The sequence below is a fragment of the Sorex fumeus genome, unplaced genomic scaffold (genome assembly GCF_029834395.1).
Source record: "Sorex fumeus unplaced genomic scaffold, SorFum_2.1 ptg000055l, whole genome shotgun sequence".
Lineage (NCBI taxonomy): Eukaryota > Metazoa > Chordata > Mammalia > Eulipotyphla > Soricidae > Sorex > Sorex fumeus.
The window spans coordinates 16,619,141-16,644,517 of NW_026606112.1; the positions used below are offsets into that span (position 1 = coordinate 16,619,141).

General features: G+C 46.6%; 1 protein-coding gene across 1 annotated transcript in view; it reads left to right on the forward strand.

The window, feature by feature from the left end:
- Window positions 1-19,381: 19,381 nt before the first annotated feature.
- The window catches only part of LGI2 (leucine rich repeat LGI family member 2), a 30,220-nt gene continuing 24,224 nt past the window's right edge, over window positions 19,382-25,377 (forward strand). Inside the window, exons 1-3 of the mRNA XM_056125542.1 lie at window positions 19,382-19,739; window positions 21,474-21,545; window positions 24,045-24,116. Of these exons, the coding sequence (XP_055981517.1) occupies window positions 19,537-19,739; window positions 21,474-21,545; window positions 24,045-24,116 (347 nt within the window). The 5' untranslated portion in view covers window positions 19,382-19,536. The remainder of the gene's footprint in view (window positions 19,740-21,473; window positions 21,546-24,044; window positions 24,117-25,377) is intronic.

Genomic DNA, 25,377 nt, shown 5'->3' on the forward strand with positions numbered 1-25,377 from the left:
CCCACACATTCGTGAGTCTTTGTTGAGAGTCCGCTTGATCTTCAGAAGACAAGACAGTTGTGAGCGGGACAGGCAAGTCCTCTGTCTTTGTGGGGGGGCGGGAACTTCTGTTCTAATGAGGAAGAAGTCAACAAGTACTATATTATCGTGATAAAAATGTAGTATGCCAAGGGTGGGGACTGGAACTGCCACCCCAGGAGAGGAGGCATGATCAGAGGGTGATGGGGTGGGGATGGGGGATCAGTATCCATTTCTGACAGGGTAGACAGGGAAAGTCTCACAGAAGATGGGGTAAGTGAAAAATAATTGAAATGAAGTTCAGGTGTCCTGCTGCTGAGGGAGACTGCGGTATTCTCTTTCCTAAAGGCAGAAATGATGGCGGAGGTTCCCCAGCATCCTCAGACTCTGTGGTGTCTGAGTGCAGTATGTGGAGTGGATCTCTCCAGCGCCCCTGTCCCCCTGAGCTCGGGAATTGGGATCAGAGGTTGCTCTGACTATAGGAGAGCAGTGGCAGTGGGCTGTGGAGAGCCACCTGGACTTGCCAAAGTCAGATGGGGACAGGAAGGAGACTTGCCCTGTGACATCGCATCTGTCCCGCCTGCCGAGAGCTCTTCACCCATGGAGGAGATGGGAGCGTCATTTCCCAGAACTGCTTGATCTGAACCTAATTATCCCTGCAGCCAGGAGCTTGAGCAGTGGGATTCCTGTCACCTGGCCTTGGGAAATGGGTCAGCAGCCAGGACAGAATGTGCTGCCCCAGCCAAGTGGGCAGGCTGGCCAAGTCTGCATGATGGAGCTGGCTCCTGGGCTTGGGGACAGAGGCACTTTCCCAATAGAACACACCCAGGCCTGGATCAAATTTAAGGAGTTGGGGCACTAGGGAGATGGCTCAGAGGGCCAAAGAGCATGCTGGGAATGTTGGAGCCCAGGCCTGATCCCTGACACCGCATGGTCCTTAAGAGACTGCTAGGAGGGGGCTGGAGCAATAGCATAGTGGGTAGGGCATTTGCCTTGCATGCAGCCAACCCGGGTTCGATTCCTGGCATCCCATATGGTCCTTTGAGCACCGCCAGGAGTAATTCCTGAGTGCAAAGCCAAGAGCAACTCCTGTGTGTCGTCGGGTGTGACCCCAAAAAATAAAAGAGAGAGACTGTTAGGATGCTAGGAGCCACACCCGCACACTGTGGGGTATGGTTCCCAAACCAAGCCAAAGCTCACCCAAACCAACCCCTGCAATGGAATCATAAATCCACTCTCCTAGCAGAAGGACAGTTTCTCCCAAAGGCTCTCACGAATCTCACCAGACAACACTAAGACTTGTTATCAGTTCCCAAGGTCCTGGAAGCTGCCTCCTTGGAACTCACCTCTTTTATTATTTTTTTTTATAATTTATTTATTTATTGAATCTCTTTGGGAAAAGTTACAAAGCTTTCAGGTTTAGGTCTCGGTCATGCAAATATCAAACACATTTCCCTTTACCAATACTTATTTTTCACCACGAAGAACCCCAATAAACACCCACCCCCCCATCCCTCCCAATGCCTGTGAGGCAGATAAATTCTAGTTAACACTCTATCTACTTTGACTAGATTCATTGTTTCGATAAAAGATGCACCATTATTATTTAGAGTTTACCCCTCCAAAATCAGACATGCTGAAAAAGCATTGTGAAATGATTTGCTTTCTATAGCTGGGTTCAAGAATTAAATGATGTTTTGGATTTCTGCTATTTTACTTATTAACCCTGGAAGTATTTCTACTGAGAGTCAGATAATTAAGAGATTGGTTTCTGTACTCTGGAGCCATGGCCGTGCGGGAAAGCCGCTTGTGGGGGGCAACTGGTGACCTTGGTAGGGCGTGAAGGATGAGCCCGGAACGTTCCCCTTCCCATGAGGTTTTAGTCGCCCCATCACCACCAGCTCATACCTGGCTTTCCACAAGGCTCCCAAGTGGCTGCCATCTTTCTTTCCCAGAACTCACCTCTTTTATGCCGGGCATGGATCTTTCTGCCCATTCTCCTCCGAATGCTGCAGCAACACACATTGAAAACTCTAGACTCAAAGGGTTTCGAGATACTTGGTGGAGCCCCAGTCTCCAAAGTGCCTTTGCTTTTGCTGGACGTTATCTCCTGCAAACTTCTTGAGTAGTAGCTAAAGTGACAGACCTTGCCCATGTTTCTCAGCAGCCCCCTAACCCTCCCGGAACTTGACAGTGTGTCTGGGATCTCCCATCAGTGAAATGCCAGATCCCAGCCGTGATTCTGCAAATACTCAGGGCCTGTATGTATGCTTCGGTTTCCTGTGTTCTGAGTCCCTGCTCCTTGCTCATCATCTCTTTCTCCTCTGCAGGTGTGGCTGTTGGGAAAAGTCTTCTTTGTCAGCTTTAACTTTGTCCTCACCTTTCCCCACCCCCAAAATCTTCCATCCTGATCTTGTGCTCTTCGGGTAGTTTTTTCCAGTGCCTGAGGTGTCCTGAGAAGGGCTGAGAGCTCCCAAGGGCTTTTTCCTCTGTCTGCATCTTTTCTTCCATCTACACACTGCTTCCCTAGCTCACCCCCCAAACAGACATAACATGGCCTCTTCTCCTTCATGGAATTGTGTGCTCATGCTTTTTTTTTTTTCTTAGCAGATGCTCTCCCTGGTGAGTGAAGAGGTTTCTCTCTGAACGCATGGGTGCTCTCACCCACTCCTCTCCCCAGACGCTTCCTAACCCAGGCTCAGGTCTGCGATTCAGTGGCAAACTGTGAATGTGGCCCAGGGTATATCCTCTGGCTGGTCCGCAGATGAAGGTCAACTCCAGTTCTCACCTCAACAACTCCTGCTCTGGGTCTTTGTTTTGCTCAATGCTTTCCCCGATAAACAGCACCACTGTGCTTGAGTTTACGCATGTCATGAGAGTAAAAATTAATCTACTGCAACACTATTCAACTGAGATCAGGGCCTAGGAGAGAGTCCCTACATATGTGTCATTAGAAAACTACAAGACCCAACATGCATTTAGTCTCCCATGGGAAATCTGGTTGTTCCCCTCCCCAGAATGAGGATGGAGGCATCTTGATTCACCCAGAAGTCCCACTAGATCACGTATAACAAGACACTTACTTTGACCGAAGGAACATGCATATAAGTCTCACAGAGACCATACTTAACAAATCTTGAATAAATCCAATTTTTGGTGTAAAATCACTGATGATGTTTTTGTTTGATTCAAGAGAAAACAATTTATAGCTGCTAATGAACTTTTTTGTCAGGTGACCCAATCTGAGACAGAATTGGCCATTTCTTCTACAACCATAGGCAAATTACTTATCCCTGAACTCTTCCCCTGTATATTCCTGAACAGAGAGATTTTCAGTCCTTTTGGGGAGGTGGGGGCACACACAGAGGTGCTCAGGACTCATGTCTGACTCTGCTCAGGGACCACTTATTGACACTGCTCAGGAGAATACGGTGCTGGGGGTTAAACCAGGGTCGACAATCTGCAAAGCAAGCAGCTCTTGTATTATCTCTCTGGTCTGTTATTTTCCATTCTTAAACAAAATGAATTTATAAAAAGGGCCAGGCACAGATAGGCATTCAGAAAATGTTACCATTCTTCTTGCCATTGTTTTTAATGGGTGGCTTTGCTTATGTCTCCTCAGTCTGTTTAGACCCTGCCTGACCATCATGGCCAGTTCCAGTGACAATGATCTTGGGAAGCCTTGCAAGTAAGAAGAAATCACTCACACTTCTGTGCCTTGATGGTCCTCGGTGTAGGCACCCCCTGGTAGGTGGTGAGTTTATAAGAAGAAATGACAGCTGCAGATGTTCCAGAGCAATTATGATGAAGTTCCTCTCAATTATTGTGAATGGATCAGGTGCAAATGGCTTCTTTTCTAAAACAACTTTGCCTGAAATATTTGCATTTCCTTAGTCATTTTTGCACAGCATTTGGTATTTATCTGTTGCTCTTTAAGGCCGGGGGGGGGGGTACTTAGAAGTCAGTGGAGTCTTAAATACTCCATCTGGAGTTTGCCCTATGCAAGGAGCTTATTCTATAATATTGGGAATATTTGATAAGTATTTAACATATCAACCATGGAATTAGGAAAGAATGGAATTCCATATGCAGCAGTTATTAGCTCCCATGGACAGTGAGTTTATAGGAGATCATTATGAATATTCTCTTCTGTAACTGCTTTTACTTCTCTCCTCTCAGCTTACAACAAGCAAGAAAGCTCAGCGGTTCTTCTGAGCAGATCCAAGGAAGCAATGTCTGGGTCTCAGCTCAGTCTCCAGCCGATGGCCTCTGCTGTGAGCCGCCTCTGGATGCTTCTCAGGTTTTAAGCTGAGGTGACCTTTTCCCAGAAAAACCCAGCAAATGGCAGCAGAGCTAGCATTAACCATTTCTGTCTAGGCTAAGGTTCCTTAGAGAGACTGTCTCTATATTGGGATACCTTTCCCCAGTGTTGGCTAAACTTTGTGAAATTAGCTTAGTCCGAGAGGCCCCCTTCCACAAACTCCTGCTTTTCCTTTTTCTCTGCTTCCCTCCCATCCATCCATCCATCCATCCATCCATCTATCCATCCATCCATCATCCTTCCTTCTCTTTATTTAAAATATACACTTGGCAGTGTGGAGGGCTTACTCTTGGCTCTGTGCTCAGTGATCACTCCTGGCAGTACTCAGGGGACTGCATGTAGCACCAAGAATTGCACTGGTTTGACTGCGTGCAAGGTAAGCACCTTAACCCCTGTAGTATTTCTCCAGGTTCTCCCCCTGTTCCTTTTGTGGCCATTACTCCTCATGATTCTTCTGACTGTCATCTATAGCTCAACCTCGGTTTCCCAAAGAGATGCTATTGCAAGCCAGTGTCCCAAGAAAGAGTCAGAAGGAAGGGCTGACCTCATTTCCCTGGGGCTGGTCCCAGGTATGGCAGGGGAGGAAATGCAGAATATCGAACTGATCTGTCAGCATCAATGTCTGCCCTCCTGGGTGCATGGGAAACCTTTCTCCCGTGACCTGCCTGTATGAGGTTCTTTGGTTTTTATGGAGTGGGGGAATCCAGCTGTAATTACACTGTCCAAAATATTATAGTAAAATCAATCAGAGAGAAAGCTGTTCTCATGGCAAATTTTCTGATTTCCCAAATGAGTCTCCAAACAAGACATTATTGATGAATCATATTATTTCTCTTGGAGGATAAAAGATAAAAATAAATAGTGCTGTCCTGGAGTGTCCCTGAGGAATGTCCACAGTGTGGGCTGAAATGCACAGGGAGGAGGAGAGGGGCTGGGGGCAGCTTTTCCAGCTGGTCTGGAGTCTAGAATGATCCCTGATCTCCAAGGGTGACTTGGTCATTCCTCTTCCTGCCCTTGTGTGCTTCCAACAACTCTCTCTTGGCTTTGGCAGATTCTTGCCGGGCCTTGCCAGCTTCCAGAGGAAGTTTGTAGAAGTTTTCATTTCAGGTCTCTCGGAATGAAAACCTCCTTGGCACTCAGCTGGGGCCTCCTGGATATTTGGAGAGGTTGCTCTTACCAGTCACATATGTCTCAGAGCCCCTAAGACCCACTCCCCGAAGGCTGGCAGAAAGCCTGTGGTTTGTGATGCATCTGGACAGTGGCCCAGCGTGAGACTCAGCCTTCAGAAATGGACAGATCTGGCTGTTGTGAGCAATGCAGCAGTCTCTCTTCCAGGTATGGATGCTGCTTCCTTTGGATCTATATCCATCAGTGGGACTGCTGGAACACAAGATAACAAGTTTCTTGAAGAATCCTATGCAGAGTTCTGTTATCACTGCAACCCTTTATATTTTCCACCAAGAAAATTAAGAAATACCTTCAAATAACTTGGGACTAGATGGGGGAAGGAATGGATGGCCTTCTGCTTTCTAGACTCTGTGGAAGGTATTAAATGCCTCTCTCCCAGCTCATTCCTAACCCTCCCTCCAATGCCCATCCTGAGGGAAGACAACTGTGCCCATGGCCATCTTTGGCCCTGACATCCTGATCTCGGTGAGTGACTTTGCCTCCTGCTCTTCATTGTCTTCCTCTGGAAACATGTTCTGTATCAGGGTAATTAGGAGACTGCTATTGAAAAACCACAGACTTCTGGCTCGGTGTTCAGAGATCACTCTTGGCAGTGCATGGGGCACCTTGCGTGGTGCGGAAGATCGAAACCTGGTTGGCCACATGAAAGGTAAGTGCCTTTATCCCTGTACTATCTCTCCAGTCCCAGAATGATTTTTTAATGTGAGCTTTTAATTGAGGCAACATTTCTGTGTTTGAGGAGTGCAGGTTCACATCTCTGTAGATGGGTATTACTGACCACAGTGAGACTAAAGCACTCCCTGCCCTCTATCACTGTTCATTCCGTTCCCTCCACCTTTTGCTCCCTACAGTTCTGCAGCCAGAATCCAAGGGTTTGTTTGGGGATGATTTTGCTTGTTTCTTTGCTTTATTTTTCTATATCCCATATATGAATGGGACTATCCTGTATGTCTTTCTCCTGAATTATTTCAATCAGTACAGATTCTTTTTAGTTCTGGGTGCCGGGAGGGATACTGGGGACATTGGTGGCGGAAGAAGAGTACTGGTGGAGGGATGGGTGTTCAATCATTGTATAACTGAGCCTCAGTCATGAAAACTTTGTAACTGTGTCTCACAGTAATTCAATTAAAAAAGGGAAAACCCCAAATTCTTTCTAGTTCCACCTAAGTTGTCACAGAAAGCAAGAATTCATGGCTGTTTTGGTAGCTGAGTAGTACTCCACTGTATCTGTCTCTATCTTCTTTACGTAGCTGTCCATTTTTGGGCAATAAGTTGTTGCCTATTTTTACTATTCTAAACAGTGCTGCGGTGGACACAGGGGTACATGTATTACACCCAGAACTCTCTTATTGGGGGGGTACACCTAATGGTTATCAGGGATTACTCCTGGGTCTACGTTCAGGAATCACTCATGGTGGGAGTCTAGGGATAATATGGGATACTGGGGATCAAATCTCATTTAGATGCATGCAAGACAAATGCCCTACCTCCTGTACTATTGCTTTGTACCTCAAGCTTTTTTTTAAAAAAAAGAAAAAGAACAAAAAACAGCGGGCAAGCCTTTGTTTGACATGAGCTAAGACAAGGTACTGAGGATAAACTCAGGATTTACAACTGTCCTCTTGCTGAAATGACTGCTTCAGTGTGTCAGCATTTGGACCAGAGGACAAACCTTCTTCTTGCCTTTCCCTAAGTGATGGATGACCTGCCTTGCAGTAGAATTAGCAGTCTTCAGGATCCCATAAATCCTAAACTCCAGTATTGTTCCATCCGTGAGAACAAGAAGTCCTGAGGTTTGCTTACAGAAAGCTTTTCCTCAATGTGCGGGCAGCCCTGCTGTAGAAGATGTGGGACCAGGGCAGGCTGGAGTCACTGTTGACCTACCCTCTGGCTGCCTGCAGGCTGCTCATCCAGATGTGCAAGATGGCCACCCTGCTGCATTCCTCGCAGGCCGGGTTCAGCAAGATGCACAGCTGGAACACACCTGTCTTATCCTCCCTTATTGTACTCCCAGAGCCCAGCACAGCACCTGGGTCAGAGTTGCTGCTCGGAACAGACTAAGGAATAATTAAACCCATCCTCCAGCTTTCAAATAAATGCATAAATCCTGCCTCTTGGGGTTTGGGAGAAAGGGTTGCAGAAGAGATAAGGCACTTTTATGTTACTAATGGGGTTGATATAAAAAGATGTTTTTTCTTTGGGTGCACTTTAAGCTTCACAAGGAGAAATATAGATCTCTATCTAAATCTCTAGCCTTATCCTTGTCTCTATAGATCTGTCTCTATATTTTTATGTTTATATCTATTTCTAAATCATCTGTATCTATCCATATCTGTTCCTGTAACCTAGTCTATCTGCCCATACCTGCATCCACACCTATGTTTATATATGTATCTTTATCCATATCTATGTCTATATCTATATCTCTATAAATGTGTCAATATTTTCTAAGTGTTATTGTCTATCTATATCATTTATATTTAAATTCATACCTATATTATAATTTATCTCCCAAAGCTGCAACCAAGTCCACATCTATGTCTATGTTTATATATACATACATATATATATGTCTTGTCTATATCTGTGCCTACGTCTTTATCTGTAACTGTATCTACATCTATATCTATATGCAGTGATATATAACATGTAATGAACAAGAAGAGACCAACCTGAAAACTTCTTAAATGACAGACATGCAATCTTTGCAGGAAATCTTCATATTTTAAAACTGATTTCATCATTCCAGCATCCCAGGGAGATGTGATTTAGCTCTCCCATTTTCAGAAGTTGAAATCAAGACCTTTAGAAGATAAATCTTGCCAATGTCGTACTGGTGACAAGGGATTCAAATGTGCTTTCTAGTCACAACTCCATAGTCTCTCTCTCTTTCTCTCTCTCTCTCTCTCTCTCTCTCTCTCTCTCTCTCTCTCTCCCTCTCTCTCTCTCTGTCTCACACACACACACACATTCACACCAGTGCTCCTTAGCACTGAGTTCTGAAGAGCACAGGATGGTGAGGCACCAGGGTGGGATCTGAAGATTAGTTACTTTCCCTCCTATCTAATAGGTTTGGGTGAAGAGGAAAGACTTACAACCAGGGTTATATGAAGCAAAGGAAGCCTTAGTCCAGTTTCCGATTTCAGGGATTCTGTCTGAAATTTCCATGTTTTGTTTTAATAGAAGCTTGTGAGCTCTTTTCCAACACAAACATCCCCGGGAGAGGCAGAACAAATGAACAAACAGCCATTAATATTAAATATGGATGCTCTTCTGATACTTCTTTCAGAACACATTTGGATGTGGGCTGGGTGGGTTGAGAAAAGGCTATAAGATCATACAATAGCACAGAGGCTGTAGAATAGAGAATCTGCATGGCTCAAATAGTGCTCATCTGCCTTGTGCAAAATTAAGTTAAAACCAGAGATCCTTCTGGTTGACTCAACAGCAGAAATCTGACCTATATCCATACAAGTACCAAACCATCATTTACAGCAGAAGAACTTCGAGGATATTTACAAGCTTACTATTATAAATTTAAGTCAGACATGTCCTCCTTTTGTACTTTCCTAAAGTAGAATTTCTGTCCAAGTCTATTTGCCTAAATAAAGCAAAAAGATTTTCCATCATGTTATTATTAATGCTATTATCATGATTAGGGTTTTGGGCCACATCTGCCAGTGTTCAGGGATATTCCTGGTTCTGTGTTGAGGAGTGACTGCTGGGAGTACTTGGGTAATTATATGCACTAGCCAGGATAGAACAGGGTTGACCGAATGCAAGGAATATGCCTTACTTTTTGTACTATCTCTCAGCCTCTTGAATTATTATATTGGTGTGTACATGTGAATCTAGGCATGTTTTGTTATGTAGCAAGTGGTCCTTGTCTTGGAGATTGGCCTTTCTCAGGGAACCACTATCTATGACTCACAGATGTATTTCCAATCAATTCAACTGACCTGGAAGATGGGGCACGTTCTTCTAGAATAAGGAACATAGTTAAAGGAAATAGAAATAGAGTGGTGTATTAGTCAGAGTTCTTCACAGAAACAGAACTAATAATATAAAAATATAGAAATTGGCAGGCACAGTCATAGAGATGAAGCCCCAGAATTTGCTGTCTGCAAGCCAGAGACCCAGAAAAATGAATATGGAACTTCAGCTTAGTCAAGAGGTCCAAGAATAGGGTGGGGATATAAGCTGAGGAACATGTGTGATGATGTAAACTCCATGTTTGAGTTCAGGAGACTGGGGAACAGAAGCGCCATTTTCAAGGACAGGGCAGAATGAATATTCCTGCTAAGCAGAAAGAAGAAATGTGCCCTTCCTTCCACCTTTCCTTCCATTCAGATCCTAAGGGGTTGTTTTTGTATAGAATATGTCAAATTTGTCAAAATTTCTTCAAGTATTAGCTTTTAAGGCTAAGCATTATGTATGTATGTATTTATATTATCATTTGGATTGTGCTTACAATAGAGATCTCTCAAATAAAAAAAATCCAGCCCCAAACTAAGCATAGAGCTCCCATATGACAAAGTGACTACTTCTTTACATCTATCCCTGAAATACAAAACCATGAATCAGAAAAAAGTATATGCATACCTATGTTTATTTTAGTACTTCATACAATAGCCAGGATTAGTAAACAGTCCAAATATCCAGTGACAGGTGGATGGATGAGGAAGCTGTAGTTTATCCAGAATGGAATACTACTATGCAGCTATAAGAAAAGATGAAAAATCTTCCAGTTTTCTCTAACTTGAATGGAACTAGAGGGTATCAGTATGATCAGTGAGTTCATTGATGCCTTATTTTATAGGGGAAATCTGCTTTACCCAGTTTCCTGACTCAAATGTTAATTTCTTCCTGCAACACCCTCACAGACATACACAACAGTGCTTGAGTAGCTCTCTGGGACTTCATGCTCCAGTTAACACATGGAATTAACCATCCTAGGGGACTCTTGTCAAATCAAGTGGCTTGAAGATAACACTGATTAAACTTTTAATGTATAATTTCTGAATAACTAGAAAACAACCAATGCAGAGTCTCCTGCCCTTGCACCTGACTGTCCTCACTAGGGCCCCTGTGTAAACTCACACAACTTGGGGGGCGCGGCACCCACACGGCGGCGGCTCTATCTCTCCCGCCACCCGCGTTCGGTAGTCTCACCCTTCTACCACCCCGGAGAGGTCGATGGCGATGGTCAGGCGGAGGAAGGAACGAGGGCCAGGCTGGTAGGTATTAGTCGTAGTTTATTCTGATTCTCTCCTCATCTCTCCTTCTGTCTCTCCTTCTCTCTCTCTGCTCCCATCTCTCTCTGTTTCTCCTCGTCTCTCCTGTCTCTGCTCCCATGCTACTTCATTCTCCTTCTCCATTCCCCTTCATCCTCCTTCTTCCTTCTGATCCTCTCTGAACTCCCTTCTTCCTTCTGCCTCTCTGAACTCTCTTCTTCCTTCCCCTCTGCCCGCTCCTACAGTATCGTTAAATTCTCTCTCCTGAGGAATTGGGGGAACAATTACACATAGGTGTGGTCACAATCAATAGGGGTGGAGATGAACAGGGGTAGAAATCTTAGCCTCAGGGAAGACCGCTCCTAGGACAGATCCTTCCTTAGCAGGAGGACCCACCCTAGAGCAGAATTCCATGGGCGTGCCTCTCCTCTCCTTGACCGACAAGCGTACAAGAATATAATATAAATCATTTTGTATGGATACAGTAAGAAATATCTTAAACTTATAGAATTGCTCTCCTAGGGCCATCTTGATCTCAGACTACGGTGCTCAGGCCAGATAGTCTTTCCCACCCCTAGCAGGATCCTAGTCTTGTCGTTACCTTTGGATCATGACAGCATTTGTCTATGATCAAACTCTTAACTTATAGTTAAGAATCGTGGCACTTTGGCCTGGCCCATTTCGCTGCCAGGGTAGCTCACTGCTTGCCCTGGGTCCATTCAGTCCCTCGTCGGGACCCTGCTTTTGGGGTGTTAGGAACTATGGGCAACTGAGGCTTAAGTCGAGAAAGATGATGCCCGGGAGTGAATAATATTCAAGGCCAATCAAATCCTAAATTACAAAGCATAATGTTAACGGTCTTCCTGTATCTATACAAAAAGGATATTACTTTAAAGTAAACTGTTCATAAGGCATAAGGAGAGGAGAAAGGCAATATTTCACTCATACATATAAAATCATAGATTTCTGGGAAACTGATCTTACAAACTAACAAAGTCTGATTAAGGGGAAAGCTGATTAACTGGGTGGGAGAGCATAGGGAAGATTGTTTACAGATAAACACAATGGAAGTGGAAGTGCTTCAGGAGCACCGTGATGGGTGTAACCAGATTAAACCTAAACTTCTTGAAGGACAAAGCAATGTTACCCAACAGGCCCCTTGGAAGGGCGGGTTGAGTTTCCCTCCCCGCCCCGAGCAGAGCCCCGGCAGCTGAAGACCTCCGAAACTAGCCACAGCCATGCTTAAGACCACTCTCCACACATTCAGACGAGCCTCATGCATGAAGGAACCAGCAGAGAAACCCAGGTGTGCGGGACCCGGGGCTGATATCTCCAAGCCTGCTGGGATCAGGACTGGGCCTCCTCCATCCAGATCCCCCATCTTCCAGTAGCTAGGCGTTACACCCACCAACTACCCCCAGCCCTGTGTTATCCCATCAACGGCCAAGGCCCAGGGACTATAAAACCCAGCTCCCGGAAGCTCTCGGCCACATTTGTGGCCATGCAGCCTCTTATTGTCTAGTTCTCACTCTTGGAGAACTTGACAGGCTAACGAGTGTATCCTGCCCGCGTGGCAGAGTCTTGCAAGCTCCCTGGGGCGTATTTGATACACCAAAACCCAGTAACAATGATGGGTCTGATTCCCCTGACCCTGAAGGAGCCTCCAAGGTGGCACTTGCTAAAATTTCAGGGGTAGGACGAATGGAGATGTTACTGGTGCCTGCTCGAGGAAATCAATCAACAATGGGATGACAGTGATACAGTGATGCAGTGAACCAATGCTAAAGCACTCAGAGTAGTAAAATAAAAATCCAAAATCTAATAGAGAAATCTGAAAACTAATATAGGGGAAAATTATCAAAGGTTTAGATTGGTTCTTTAAGAAAAAATGATAAAATAGGTAAAATTCTCACAATATTGATCAGAAGAAAAATAACTTCCCTCCCATATATAGAATTTCAAAGTTGGGGTTTTCCTTGGGAGGAGTGTGATTGGGGCCATGCCCGGAAGTACTCAGGGCTTACTCCTTGCTGTGAACTCAAGGATTACCCCTAGTGGCATTCGGGAGACCGTCTTGGGTGCCAAAGATCCAACCTGGGTTGAGTGGATGCAAGGCAGCCTCCCTATCACACTCCCCGCCCCCCACCCCCCAATTTCAAAATTAACACTTTGGAAAGAAAATATATGAGAAGATTAGAGAAAGGGGAGGGAGAGCGAAGGTGGAGCTCACTGAGATTTTTCCTGTCGTCTCCAACATTTTAGTCTGCATGGACTAACTAGGATTCACTTCGCTCAGCAGATCAAAACCTATACTTTGACTTGTTAACTTTAAAAGTTCATTCAGGATGGGACATAACTGCAGATGTAAATAATATCGCTTGATTAGAGGCCCAAACAATGCATTCAGGATGTGGCTCCTAGGCGGGAACCTTTCTCAGCATATCCAGCAGCTTTGAGAATATAGGTTTTGCATTCACTGTCATCTCATTCATAGTCATGCTGGTGAGACAGAAAAGCAGCTTCTCAGCTGGTCTGTGGAGTTTTTACCTTCTCCCCGTGTTTGTGTGGGTATTTTGGAGATGTTTTGGTTTCTTCCCACACCACAGAGACACGCACCCTCAGGGTGGTTGGTGTGTCCCAGTGCTGTTGGAAGATCATATATTAGCACAGAGGCTGTAAAATAGAGAATCTGCATGGCTCAAATAGTGTTCATCTGCTTTGTTCAAAATTAAGTTGAAACCAGAGATCCTTCTGGTTGATTCAACAGCAGAAATCTGACCTATATCCATAGAAGTACTGAACCATCATTTACAGCAGAAGAACTTCAAGGATATTTACAAACATATGATTATAAATTTAAGTCCAACGTGCTCTCCTTTTGCACTTTCCTAAAGTAGAATTTCTGTCCAAATCTATTTGCCTAAATAAAGCAAAAAGATTTCCCATCAGGTTATTATCAATGCTATTGTTAATGGGTGTGGGTGTCATACACCTCATGATGGCAGGGCCCCTTGTTCAGCCTTCTGTTCGACCTTAGCTACCTGGATAGGAATCAAGTCACTTGTGATCCTGAATGGGAATAGGGGAGTTAGAAAATGATTACAAGTGGTTGATTAAGAGTTGAAATGTTCTGAGTCATTTTGTTAGAATTTTGTTAACTTTTTTTGTCACCAGAAATATGAGAAGGAATGGAACTCTTAATTACATCCATTAGTCTAGGATCAAATTGCTCTTATCATCTGTTGTTTTGTTTAAAGTTAGTTCGAGAGAGCCTACTGAGAAGTTAGTCCAAGGGAGGACTGACTGTACAGATACCAGACTCCCATTATCCATGGCCAGCAGAAACTTGAGACCACATCCCATCTTTTTAACAATGAGTTCTGTCAAGGGGATCTATTAGCTCTGATTGCTTCACTTGGGCAATGCATTTATCATTACACCAATCAACTGTGACTGAGAAAACGGAATGTTCTGGGATGTTCTAGTTTAGATGGCCTGTGCAATGGGCTAGGCATCGCACCAAGTGAGATCATCAAGTGAGCCACATAAATTCAACATTGAGGGGGAATCATTTCTTTCAAGGTTAAGTTATGTCCTGTTGTCATGAGAAGAGACAACTGATGGTGGGTGACAAATATCTTACAGGTGTCCACTTCACTGGGGCTGAGGAGGAGGCAGCCAAGGTCAGTAGGACCAAGGTCATTAGGACTAAGATCATTTTGGAAACCATGGTTAGGATCCCGAAAACACATTTAGAAAACTGCATGATATATCCCCAGGCAGCCCTTCAAGAACATTATCTAATTCAAGAGGCCAATCTGGAGCAGATTCAGAGGGAGTTTCTGACTCGTGACACACACTGAGTTTATGAAGAGGGGAAATAATAGGAAACCAGACTCGGTCTTCACGTTGGACTAGGAGCAACCACAAATTTGGCATGGTGGGGTGACATGGTCAGTGAGGGGGTTGGAAAACTCTGATAGAAAAAAGGGGCGGGTTGGGGGAAGGAATAGTTTTCTTTCTTTCTTTTTCTTTTTCTTTTTTTTTTGGCCCCAGGGAGTTCAATTTACAGCCACTCAAACCAAATGCCTCTGAGGTTCAGAAGAATTATTTCCCTTCGGTTGTTAAAGCCAGTGGCAGAGCCAGAAGTATTTAATGTAAGTGAAGGCTTTCCAAAGTTTTCTGGTTTGGAGAGATCACTCGGTGTGGGGAGGTGGGAGGGAGTGGAGTAGAGTTTGTTTGGAAAATGGAGGGATGTCAGAGAGGAAGAGTAGAAGCTTAAGGAGGCTGTTGAGATTCTTAGGAAGTTGGTTTAAGATTTGAAGCACTTTTGTCTTTATTTATTTATTTATTTATTTCGTGTTTTGTTGTTGTTGTTGTTGTTATTGTTTGTTTGGGGGCCATGCCTGGCAGTGCTCAGGGCTTCCTCCTGGTTCTGCACTCAAGGATTAATTCTGGCAGTGCTCAGGGGGCCATATGTGGTGCTGGAAATTGAACCCAGGTTGGCTGTGTCCAAGGCAACCACTTTGTCTGCTATACTATTGCTCTGGCCCTCAAGCATTAAAAAATATTTTGAAAAAAAATATGACCCCATCACCATCCATTAGATCTTACCCACCCTTGCTCCTACCTCACTTCCTTACTTGTAACATCAGTTTTCAATGTCTACTGACTTAACTTTATCTTATTTTGTCCATTGATCTGGTTTATCTTTTTACAGTGTCCACCTAGGATAAGCCAGCCAGGTGCTCCTCTCCCTCTAAGTTATTTTGATTTGCCTACTGCCCCTAACCTCAGTATTTTAAAATCTAGAAACAGATCTCCAAACTGCATTACTTTTAGATCCACACACTTCTTTGTGTTCTTGTTTCTTTCTATACTTTTTTCTTTTTGTTGTCTATGGGCCACATCTAGCTCTATTCAGGGCTTACGTCTGGCTTTGTGCTGAGGGATCACCTCTAAGCTGTACTCAGGTGACTTCTGGGGTGCTGGGGATCAAACCCAGGTTGGCTGAGTGCAAAGTAAATGTCCTTCCTACTGGCTGAAACATGACTCTGTCCCCTCTTTTTGTTAATGATTGCACCTGAAATAATTTATCTTTAATATCTGTGTTTTCAAATGTCATTCATTCATTCACTCAGTCACCATAATATCTAGAGTTCTCTCTCTCTCTCTCTCTCTCTCTCTCTCTCTCTCTCTCTCTCTCTGTGTGTGTGTGTGTAAGGTTTTATTTGGGAAATGAAGATTTCCCTTTGCCACCCTCATTTCTTCTTTATCTTCTCCAGGTCATCTTGCTGGCATAGATAATGGAATGCCTCATGGATGGTTAAGAGTCAGCATTTCCAACATCAAACCTTTGACACATCTTTTCCATTCAAGCCCTCTCTACTTGAAGGACTTCTTACCTCAAGAAATGGTACCTCTATCTTTCCCCAACTATTTTGCTCCAGACCATTAAAATCTGGGGAATATTCTTAAATTTCACACTTAAACCCACTACTTAGTATGTTTTCAACCAATTTTGGTTGGATGAGCTGGTGGTTGAATGAGGGGAAATAAATGAAAAATATTTTGAGCTACCCACACAGGCCCCTTTGCTCCCTTCCAACCTCTGTAAGAATCTCTGCAAGAATCTCTGCTCCTGTCCTCGAATGAGTATATCTTAGTGAGAATTTTTACATTGCAAAAAACTCAAGCTATTTCCTGGAAACAGATTGTGTCTCTCTGATTGTCTATTAAGGTTTTTTTTTAACCACTGAAGATCTTGGAATCAAACCAAGCTAATCTGCATTTCCACTTTTATATCTGATTTATAAATGGCACCTTATAATTTACAAGCACTCACTTACTTAGTGTCTCTAACAGAGTCGAAACAAATAGCAAGCCTGCCAGCTATGCTACCCAAGTCTTCTCCCTGCACCCTTCCACTTAGGAACTTTCTAGTTCTTAAAGATGAAGAGGAGAGGCTGGACGTAGTCCTAGATGGGAGGTAAAAGAGTAAAGATGGTTCTAGGTCACATTTATTTAAGGATAAGCAACCCAGGGGTCACTGTCCTTGTTTTCTAGATGAGAAGACAGATGCTGGAAATGGGAGGAGCCAGGCTCCAAATCTGTATTTCTGGAATTGCTTGTGTCAAGGGTCACTCCAAAGTACTAGATCAGGGTCAATCTACTTTGGCCCAAGTGACCTCTGGGACTGATCACTCTTTGGTGAGTCAGGGGAGTCAGGGGAGATGCCAGAGTCGTCTGTCCCACTGCAAAGACCCCACCTGCTTCCAGGTATGGTCAGATGTCACTCACGATTGAGCATCATGACACGTGGGCATGGTATGAGACCAGGGTTTAACTAGTAGAGGATGGTGGGTGCACAGGAAAGAAACAAGGTCAGTAGGAGCCATGGTTGCGAAAAGACCAAGAAATCTAACTAATCTAATCCCATCTGAACAAATCCAGATGTTTTTCAACACATGACAGTTCTAGTAGATCATCTAGTAAAAACTACATCAAATTCTAAGTTGAAGGGATCATAAGTTGAAAATGAGGTAGGGCTGGTAGCCATCACCCCGGCTCTGGGGAATGTGATGTGTTATGGTCCCTCCTGGATGCTTACTGTGTTCACATCACCGCAGAGAGGAAGCATTGTACACAACCTGTTATAGTCCAGGACTGCCTGTCTGCAGTGCCTCCTACATGCCACTTATCACATAGGAGCTTGACCTTCATGCCAACATGTCGTGCCAACAGTGAATACAACTATCTCCTGTTTTACAGGCAAAGAAAGCAAAGCTTACAGGGAGGTGATAACTTGCTCCTGTTAGTAAGGACAAGACTGGGATGCCTTGTCCCAAAGAGGGTCAGATCTACACCAGAATTTCCCTTCTCACCCTTGCTCCTCCCTTCACTCATCCTCACCTCCTCTTTAAAGCAGTAGCCCATGTCTCTCCAGTCCAACTTTCAAGCACAGCATCTCCCCCTCCCAACCCCCAACACACACTTGCGTCTTCCTCACCCATCCCTAACATGAAGCCAAAATTCACTTGTGAAAACTAGACCCAGCAGACAGTTTGTGAGCAGGATCCTCCTGACTATATCCCGGGTGACCTTGGGTGAGAAGTTAGAAAAAAAGAAAAGGAAAAGGAAAATAAGTTTCCCATTTGTAAAATGGGAAGATCCCACTTGTGAGGCAGAGGTGAGCTGGTAATAAACATAGACCGGTTCACCTCAGTCCTGGGTGAGGGACCAATAATGAATGCAGTGGATGTTCAGCTCCTCCTTGAAGCTGCCTACCACAAACTCAATTTCCAGTCCCCTTTCATCGGTGACTGCATGGAGTCACGTGGACTTTCTTCTTCTGGGCTCTCTGCCTAGCTAGACTTCACTTTCCTAGAGCAGAGAGACTGTTTCTGGTCTTCTCTCCCAGAGGCCAATTCAGGGTGTGCTCAGAGGATTAATGACTCCCACAGGAATAAGCTTTGCATGGGGGTCTGTCTTTCTGGGGTCGATCTTACCAGATGAAATGTTTCCTTACTTAGGAGCTTGACCTAACAACCTGATCCTCCAGGGACCCTGATTCCCATTGGGAGCAGTTCAGGGCTGTTAGACTTTATTTTGATTCTGCTTTGACCGTTGTCTCCGATTTTCCCAGTGAACACTACTTTGTGGAAGATTCAAGCTCAACTGGCCAGTGGTGCGGATGGAGCCGTAGTTCCTGCGTCCATCCCAGGCTCCCACCCTTCATCTCTTCCCATCCATTCCCAGGAGGACCGCCATTCAGTTGGGGTTGGGGGAGAGTCTACTTCTCTCATGCGTCAGCTTCCTCGTGGGTAAATCAGGGATTTAATTAGGACCTGCCTCAAAGGGTTAGGAGAAGTGGAACTGTGCAGTGTCCAGAGCGATTGCGCCCAGACCCTCATGGGTGAAGAAGATGCCTGCGCTTTAATGGGGTGGGTGGGGTAGCCAGGGAGGAAACTCAGAGAAGAAAACCTGACCGGGTGCTTCAGCTCTACAGGAGCCCCTGGCGGCTCACCCCTCCCCAGGCCAGCTGCTGTGACCACATTCCCCTCTGCATTCCCTGGGGAGGGGAAAAGGGTGGGCGTCAGTAACCCGGATGGGGTCAAGCCCCACAGCCTGCTGCCAAACAACCTCCCTTCATTTCTTCTCTTGCATGCATGCCCCAAATCTTGCCTCTCCAGTTCCTCCAGTCTTACTTTGGGGGGGGGGGGGGGGGGGAGGGGGCGTGGGGGAGAGGTAGCCGGTGGATTCCCGTTTTGGCCCGGCTCAGAGAAGCCCAGTCCCCGTGCCTGCTAATTCTGGGCGGCTGGAGGGCCTGCAGGGGGTGTCTCCCCACCGTCCCCACGGACGGACGCCTGCTCATCGCTCAGTCGGGACCCCCCCTCCCCACTCCTACTCTCCGTGGAGAGGGTCCCGGCCCAGGCCGGCCCCTCCCCCCAAGGTCACCCAACTTTTTCCCCGCGCCCCGCGGGGAGCCCCCCGAGGGGCCCGGGGGGGCGCGGCCGGGGCGGTGCCAGGCCCCCTCCCATTGGCCAGAGAGGGCTGCGGGCGCGGGCGCTGATGTCAGGCGGGCGCGGGTGCGGCGGGCGCCCGGCAGCCCGGGCTCGGGTGGGGGCGCGCCGAGGGGGGTGGCGGGCAGCATGCTGCTCGGCTGCGGCTCGGCCTCCCACACCCGCGGCGCCCGCGTCCTCGCCAGCAGCGGCGGCGGCGGCGGCGGCGGCCGAGCGGGAGCGGCGCCCGCGTCTGCAGCGGGGGGCACCGGGCATGGCGCTGCCGAGGGGCGGCCGTGCAGGGGCGCCGGGCCGGCTGCTGCTGCTGCTGCTGGGCGCCGCATGCCTGCTGGTCCCCGGCGCGCAGGTGAGGCGCCTGGCGCGCTGCCCCGCCACTTGCAGCTGTACCAAGGAGTCCATCATCTGCGTGGGCTCCTCCTGGGTGCCCCGAACCGTGCCCGGCGACATCAGCTCCCTGTGAGTGAGTGGGAACCCCTCGCGCCGCGCGCCCCGCGCCGGGACGCCGCGCCCGGGACCCCCGCTCCCCGGCGGCCGCTTCGGGACAGGATGGGAAGGATGCGGGGTGTGTGTGTGTGGGGGGGGAGGGGGTGGGGATGGGTGGGGGTGAGCGCCCAGGGTCGTGGATGGATGCAGACTCAGCCCCCGCTCCTCCCCAGGGAGGATGGAGGGTCCCCCCGAGCGCCTGGGACCCGGGACAAGTCTCCGTGGCAGTGTTTCTCCAAGTGGGGCCCGCCGGCCACCTGCACGGGACCCACCTGGGGGCGCTGGTGCGGACGCACATCACCAGCCCACCCCTCCCGCAGGCTGAATGACGCTCGAGTGGGGCCGGGGAGTCTGCCTCAGACTCCCTCCGCGGTTTGGGGGGTGCATTAAAGTTTGAGAGGCTGTAGGGGGGGTATGTGGAGAGAGAGGCCAACTGGGAAGGGATGAGGCCTGTGTCCACCTCTGGGGTCTCCAACCCTCCACGTCTCCCCACCTCTCCATAGCTCAGGTATGGAAGCTGCTTTTGGACTGGGGGGCTGCCGTGTGTTCTGGACAAGAGGAGCAGGAGAAACGGATAGCGCCGGGTGGGGGCGGGGGTGCAGCTGTAAGTGCTGGAAGGCTTCTTGCCACCCCACACCCCACTCGGCTTTTCCAGGGCTGGAATGGACAGGAGAGGGTGCCCTGGTTTTTTTTTTTTCCTCCCCATTTGCTCCCAGTCTGGTCTCTTCCTGCCCTCTGTGAGCCCCGCAGGCCAAATCACCAGCTCCCCTAATGGCCATGGAGGGGCCCCAGGCCCCAGCGCTGCTGCTGGGAAACATTCTCTGCTGGAATGACTCTCTAGTTCCAGGCCAGCCTGCTGCGGAGATGTCCAGTCTGGCAGCAGGCAGCGGGGCACGGAGTACCCAGCTCAGAGCCCTTTCTCCCATGCCTCCCAGAAGCCAAACTGGAAGGTTCCCCTTGGAATTTCTAAAAAGTCAGGAGCCTCTGGCCGGAGCCTCTCTGATGGCTCATATTGCTAAGTCAGATGCCATGGAGGATTCCAGAAAGGAGAATTTCCCTGTTAGCTACATCTTCGGACCTGCAGCTGCTTTCGGGACAGGCAGGTTCTGGGAAAGAATTCGGCAACATTCTGTGTGACTGAAAGGACAGGGGTCCGGAGGGTACAGAGAGCTCAGCTCTTTGCTCCACGTTAGCAGTTCTGCCTGGCAGATGTCCCTACCTTCTGTCAAGTTTCCACACAAACACACACACACACACACACACACACACACACACACATGGGTTCAGGGGGCACCCCCAGGTTTCCTGGGTACATTCCATCACACATGCACTGAGCAACTCGCAGGGTTGTACTCTTAATCCTACCCCAGAGTTTCATGGGCCAACATGAATGTCACATCTGCACCAACATCATCCCCGGCAAGTGAAACCACAATCCCAATCCATTTTAGCTGGGGCCTCCTGCTCTTGAGGACAGGAGGGCAGGGACTGGACATGAATGGGCTTAGATCACCTGCATGAAGCCAGGAGCATGGCGGTCCAAGCTGAAGTCAAATAAAATGGATAGGGGTCCAGTCTCTTCTGGCTCCTGACCCTGAGATGCCCTCGCCAACCCTCCATGTGTCCTGTGTGGAGACGGGCAGACCCACTGCCTCGCCTGCTCCTGAAACAAACCTGGGCCTTATTTTTTTCCAATTTTGTCCGTAGGAGCCTGGTCAATGGAACCTTCTTGGAAATCAAAGACCGAATGTTTTCCCACCTACCTTCTCTACAACTGCTGTGAGTATGGGATGTATGGTGTGTGTGTGTGCTCTAGGAAATGGGTGTCGTGGTGCCTCATACCTACATCTTTGATACTGGTTCTTCTTTTTTGTGTGTGGAGGGGTGGGGTGATTTCAAGCAATGCTCAGTTGCCAGTCCTCAGCATTATGCACCAACGAGATCAGATGGTTCCATGCTTGGGTGTAGTAGAGACCAACCTGTGCTATAGTGGGGCGGGAATGGAATTGGGGGCTTAGGCCTCCAGCCCTTGAGCTATCCCCCAGTCCATTACCCTACTAAGATGTCCAAGTATTTTAAACAAACCACAGCTAATCTTATTGCTCATAGGACCTGTAGGGCCCCTCCAAGCTTTGTCTGGAGGCTCCTTGCTGTGTCTTCTCCTTCATCAAAAAGATGTTCTTGGGGTCGGAGTGATAGTATAGCAGGTAGGGCATTTGCCTTGCACACGGCTGACCAAGGTTCAATCCCTGGCATCCCATATAGTTCCCCAAGCACTGCCAGGAGAAATTCCTGCACACAGAGCCAGGTGTAACCCCTGAGCATTGCTGGGTGTGACCGAAAAAACCAAAAAGAAAGAAAAAAGATGTTCTTGATGTATTCAATATGCCAAACACAGTAACAATTGTCACAATGGAGATGTTACTGGGCCCGCTCGAGCAAAATTGATGAACAACAGGAGGACAGTGACAGTGACGGTGATTTCTCAAAAAAGGGTCTAGGGACCAGCTCCTGTATCCAGCAACTACGACATAATTATATCTACCAGAGACGTTCACCTACATGAACCATTGCCCTAAACCCCCCTCCCCCATCCCCTTTAAAAGAAAGCCTGTTTTTTAATTTCAGTGTTGCATTGGAAAAAGGGTATGTCTAGCTTACCTCATCAGGCAGCCTACTATGTACTTACAGGCATTGTTTGATTTAACATGGGTGGGATTTAAAAAAGAAATTCTTTCTTATGTCTGTTTTTTGGTTTGGGGTCCACACCCAGTGGTGCTCAGGGCTTATCCTTGGTTCTGTGCTCAGGGCTCACTCTTTGGGTTGCTTGGGGGACCCTATACAGTGCCAGGGATTGAATCAGGGTTAGCGGCATGCAAGGCATGCACCACACCTGCTCGTGTCTCTGGCTCCAGAGCGGTATCTTTATTTCTCCATTTAATGATTGAGAAAAATTGACTAGAGGGAATGATAGCCTGAATTCACCCCTAACCCAGATTGCTAAGCTCATACACTGAGTAACTCTGCATCCCAGATCCCCTTTGAGTTGTGCTCTGAGGTCTGTGTGGTGCATGTTTGCTGATATTCAAAGGACAGTTTTCAGGAGCTAATCTTGGTCAGGCAGAGTTGTGAGCCTGTAAGTTATTCTCTTGATTGGCTTCTGTAATTGGAGATGACAACAAAATTAAAACAAGCCACCCAAAACAGAAAAATAGGGAGACACAGGAGATCTGTTTATCTTACAGAAATTCACTGTTGAGATTCTTCTTTAAGGTTATGTGCCTACATACAAACTTATGCTGAACCTTTAAACACTGATATTTCTTCAGAATTGTAGGTCTACTAAAATATACTTTCCACCTGATAGTAATATGACTCTAGGTCTTTTACCAAGTAGACCTACTTGGCAGTTATGGAGAATTCATAAGTCTGTAACAAAATTTAGTGGTGTTGCATTTTGAAATTTTGTGGCAAAAGAAACTTCTGTAAGTTTCTTAGCACTTGAATTTTGTTTCATGAGGAAGTTGTATAAATATAAATACACATTTTGTCTCAGTTGTGTGATTTTTGTCAAGTCACTTAACTTCTATGGGTTCAAAACTTCTCTAACATCTTTGATGGACTAGAACTTCTCAGGCATCTTTGTGATTGCAGGTGTTTGAAAAACATTTTCTGACTCTTGAGTTGCGTTGAATACTTGAATGTTTTGAAATAACAGCTACAAGGTTATATTTATGGAGACAAATAGGGGAAAAGAGTAGAGTAGCATGGATAACCCCAAAATATGAACAGAGGGGATCAACTTGGCAATGTCCATCAGCATCTTTGAACTGGGCTGGGTACCTAACAGGCCAGTCTTGGGCCAAGAAGACCCATGGTTGTCAGGGATGAGAGCATTGGAAAAAAAGAAAGAAACAAAAATGAGAGCGGGGGTGGGGGATATTACAGGGGTTAGGACTCATGCCTTGCATGCAGCCAACTGCAGTTCAGTCCTACACATTATATGGACCCCCAAGCACCACCAGGTGTGGACCTTGAGTCGCCCCCAAGAACCATTGAGGTGGCCCAGGTAGTCCCTAGCACCAACAGGGCCCCAGCAGAACCACATACGCCGACTCCAGCATGGAACCAATCACCCAGTTGCCCAAGAACCACTGAAGGGGCCTCCTCAGATACCCTGAGCACCATTCTGGACCCCCACCCTCAAGCTACAAAAAAGGCTTCCTCTTGTGAAACAAATGCCATGTCTTTGCATTGAAATCTCTCTTTTATTTCCAGATTGCTGAATTCTAACTCGTTCACAGTCATCCGGGATGATGCTTTCGCTGGACTTTTTCATCTTGAGTACCTGTGAGTTTTTGTGTTTTGTCTGTTCACTGGCAATCGCATGGCAGTGAATGACTCGAGTGCTTTCCAGCTGGAACAGCAGCTCAGAGCTCTGTGTGGAGAAAACTCTGTTCTTTTTTTAGCACTGACCTTTCAGAGTTTACTTGTGGATAAAGGAGACAGAGAAGGAAAGATACTCACTCTTTGCTGACATTTAATTTGTCGTGTGGTAAGCATAATTGGAAATCGCAACGGACACTTTTACCTCCTGTAACTAGGTAGGGATTTGCTGATCAGACAGCAATAGAGTTGAAGGATGCTGAGAATTACTTATTTTTAAATAAAGTCTCCATAGAGGGGAGACAATGTTAGGGTTTTATTTATGATATATTTATTTATTGGCAGGTCTAGGGATCCAACCCAGCGCCTCACACAGTGGAAAGGCAGGCACTTTCCCATGCGCTCCATCCCTGGCCTCCATCGTTAGCTTCTTTCATTCAGCTGCCCTTGTTACATTTTTTAGTAGCTACTGAGGGTCAACTTTATTTATTTTTTAGGAACCCCCATCCCTATTTTCCATTTATAGATGTGCAGGGTGTTTCGTTTTGCCCTAGCCACGAACTCTGTTTGAATTTCTGCCCTACCCATTTTCATACTCCCCACCCATCTTTCATCCCTGTTGGATGGTAGTTAATCCTAGTATCAGATGGAATGTCCATCTTTGGACTTGAGTTGGCTTGACTTTCTTTCTTCTTTGTAGCTTTCATGTAGGTGTTTGTCTTCCTACTGAGCTTGTCAGCATCTAAGGAAGCACTCTGTGTTTTTATGTCCTCGAGAAATCTGTCTCTGTGGCTCCTTTCTGCAGAGTACACATACCATGCGTTCCCTCATAATACTCTGTAGTGCACGGGACATGCAAAGACCAGTGTGACTGGACAACTGCCTCTGTCTGAGCAACTGATGGAGGTGGTCAGTGTCAAGCTTCCACTTTTCTTATGAGCAGTTCATCTCCTGTCCAGGTTATTGGGCTGGAATCACTTTATTTTATTATTTTATTTTAATTTTTGTTTTGTTGGGTCATACCCGGCAATGCTCAGGGGCTACTCTTGGATTTACACTCAGGAATTACTTCTGGTGGTGCTTGGGGGGACCAAATGGTATGTCAACGATCAAACCCATGTTGGCAGCATGCAAGGCAAACACCCTTCCCACTGTACTATCTCTCCAGCCCTGAGCTGGAATCACTTTAAAGAAAAACCTATAGGTTTGTCATTGAATATGACAA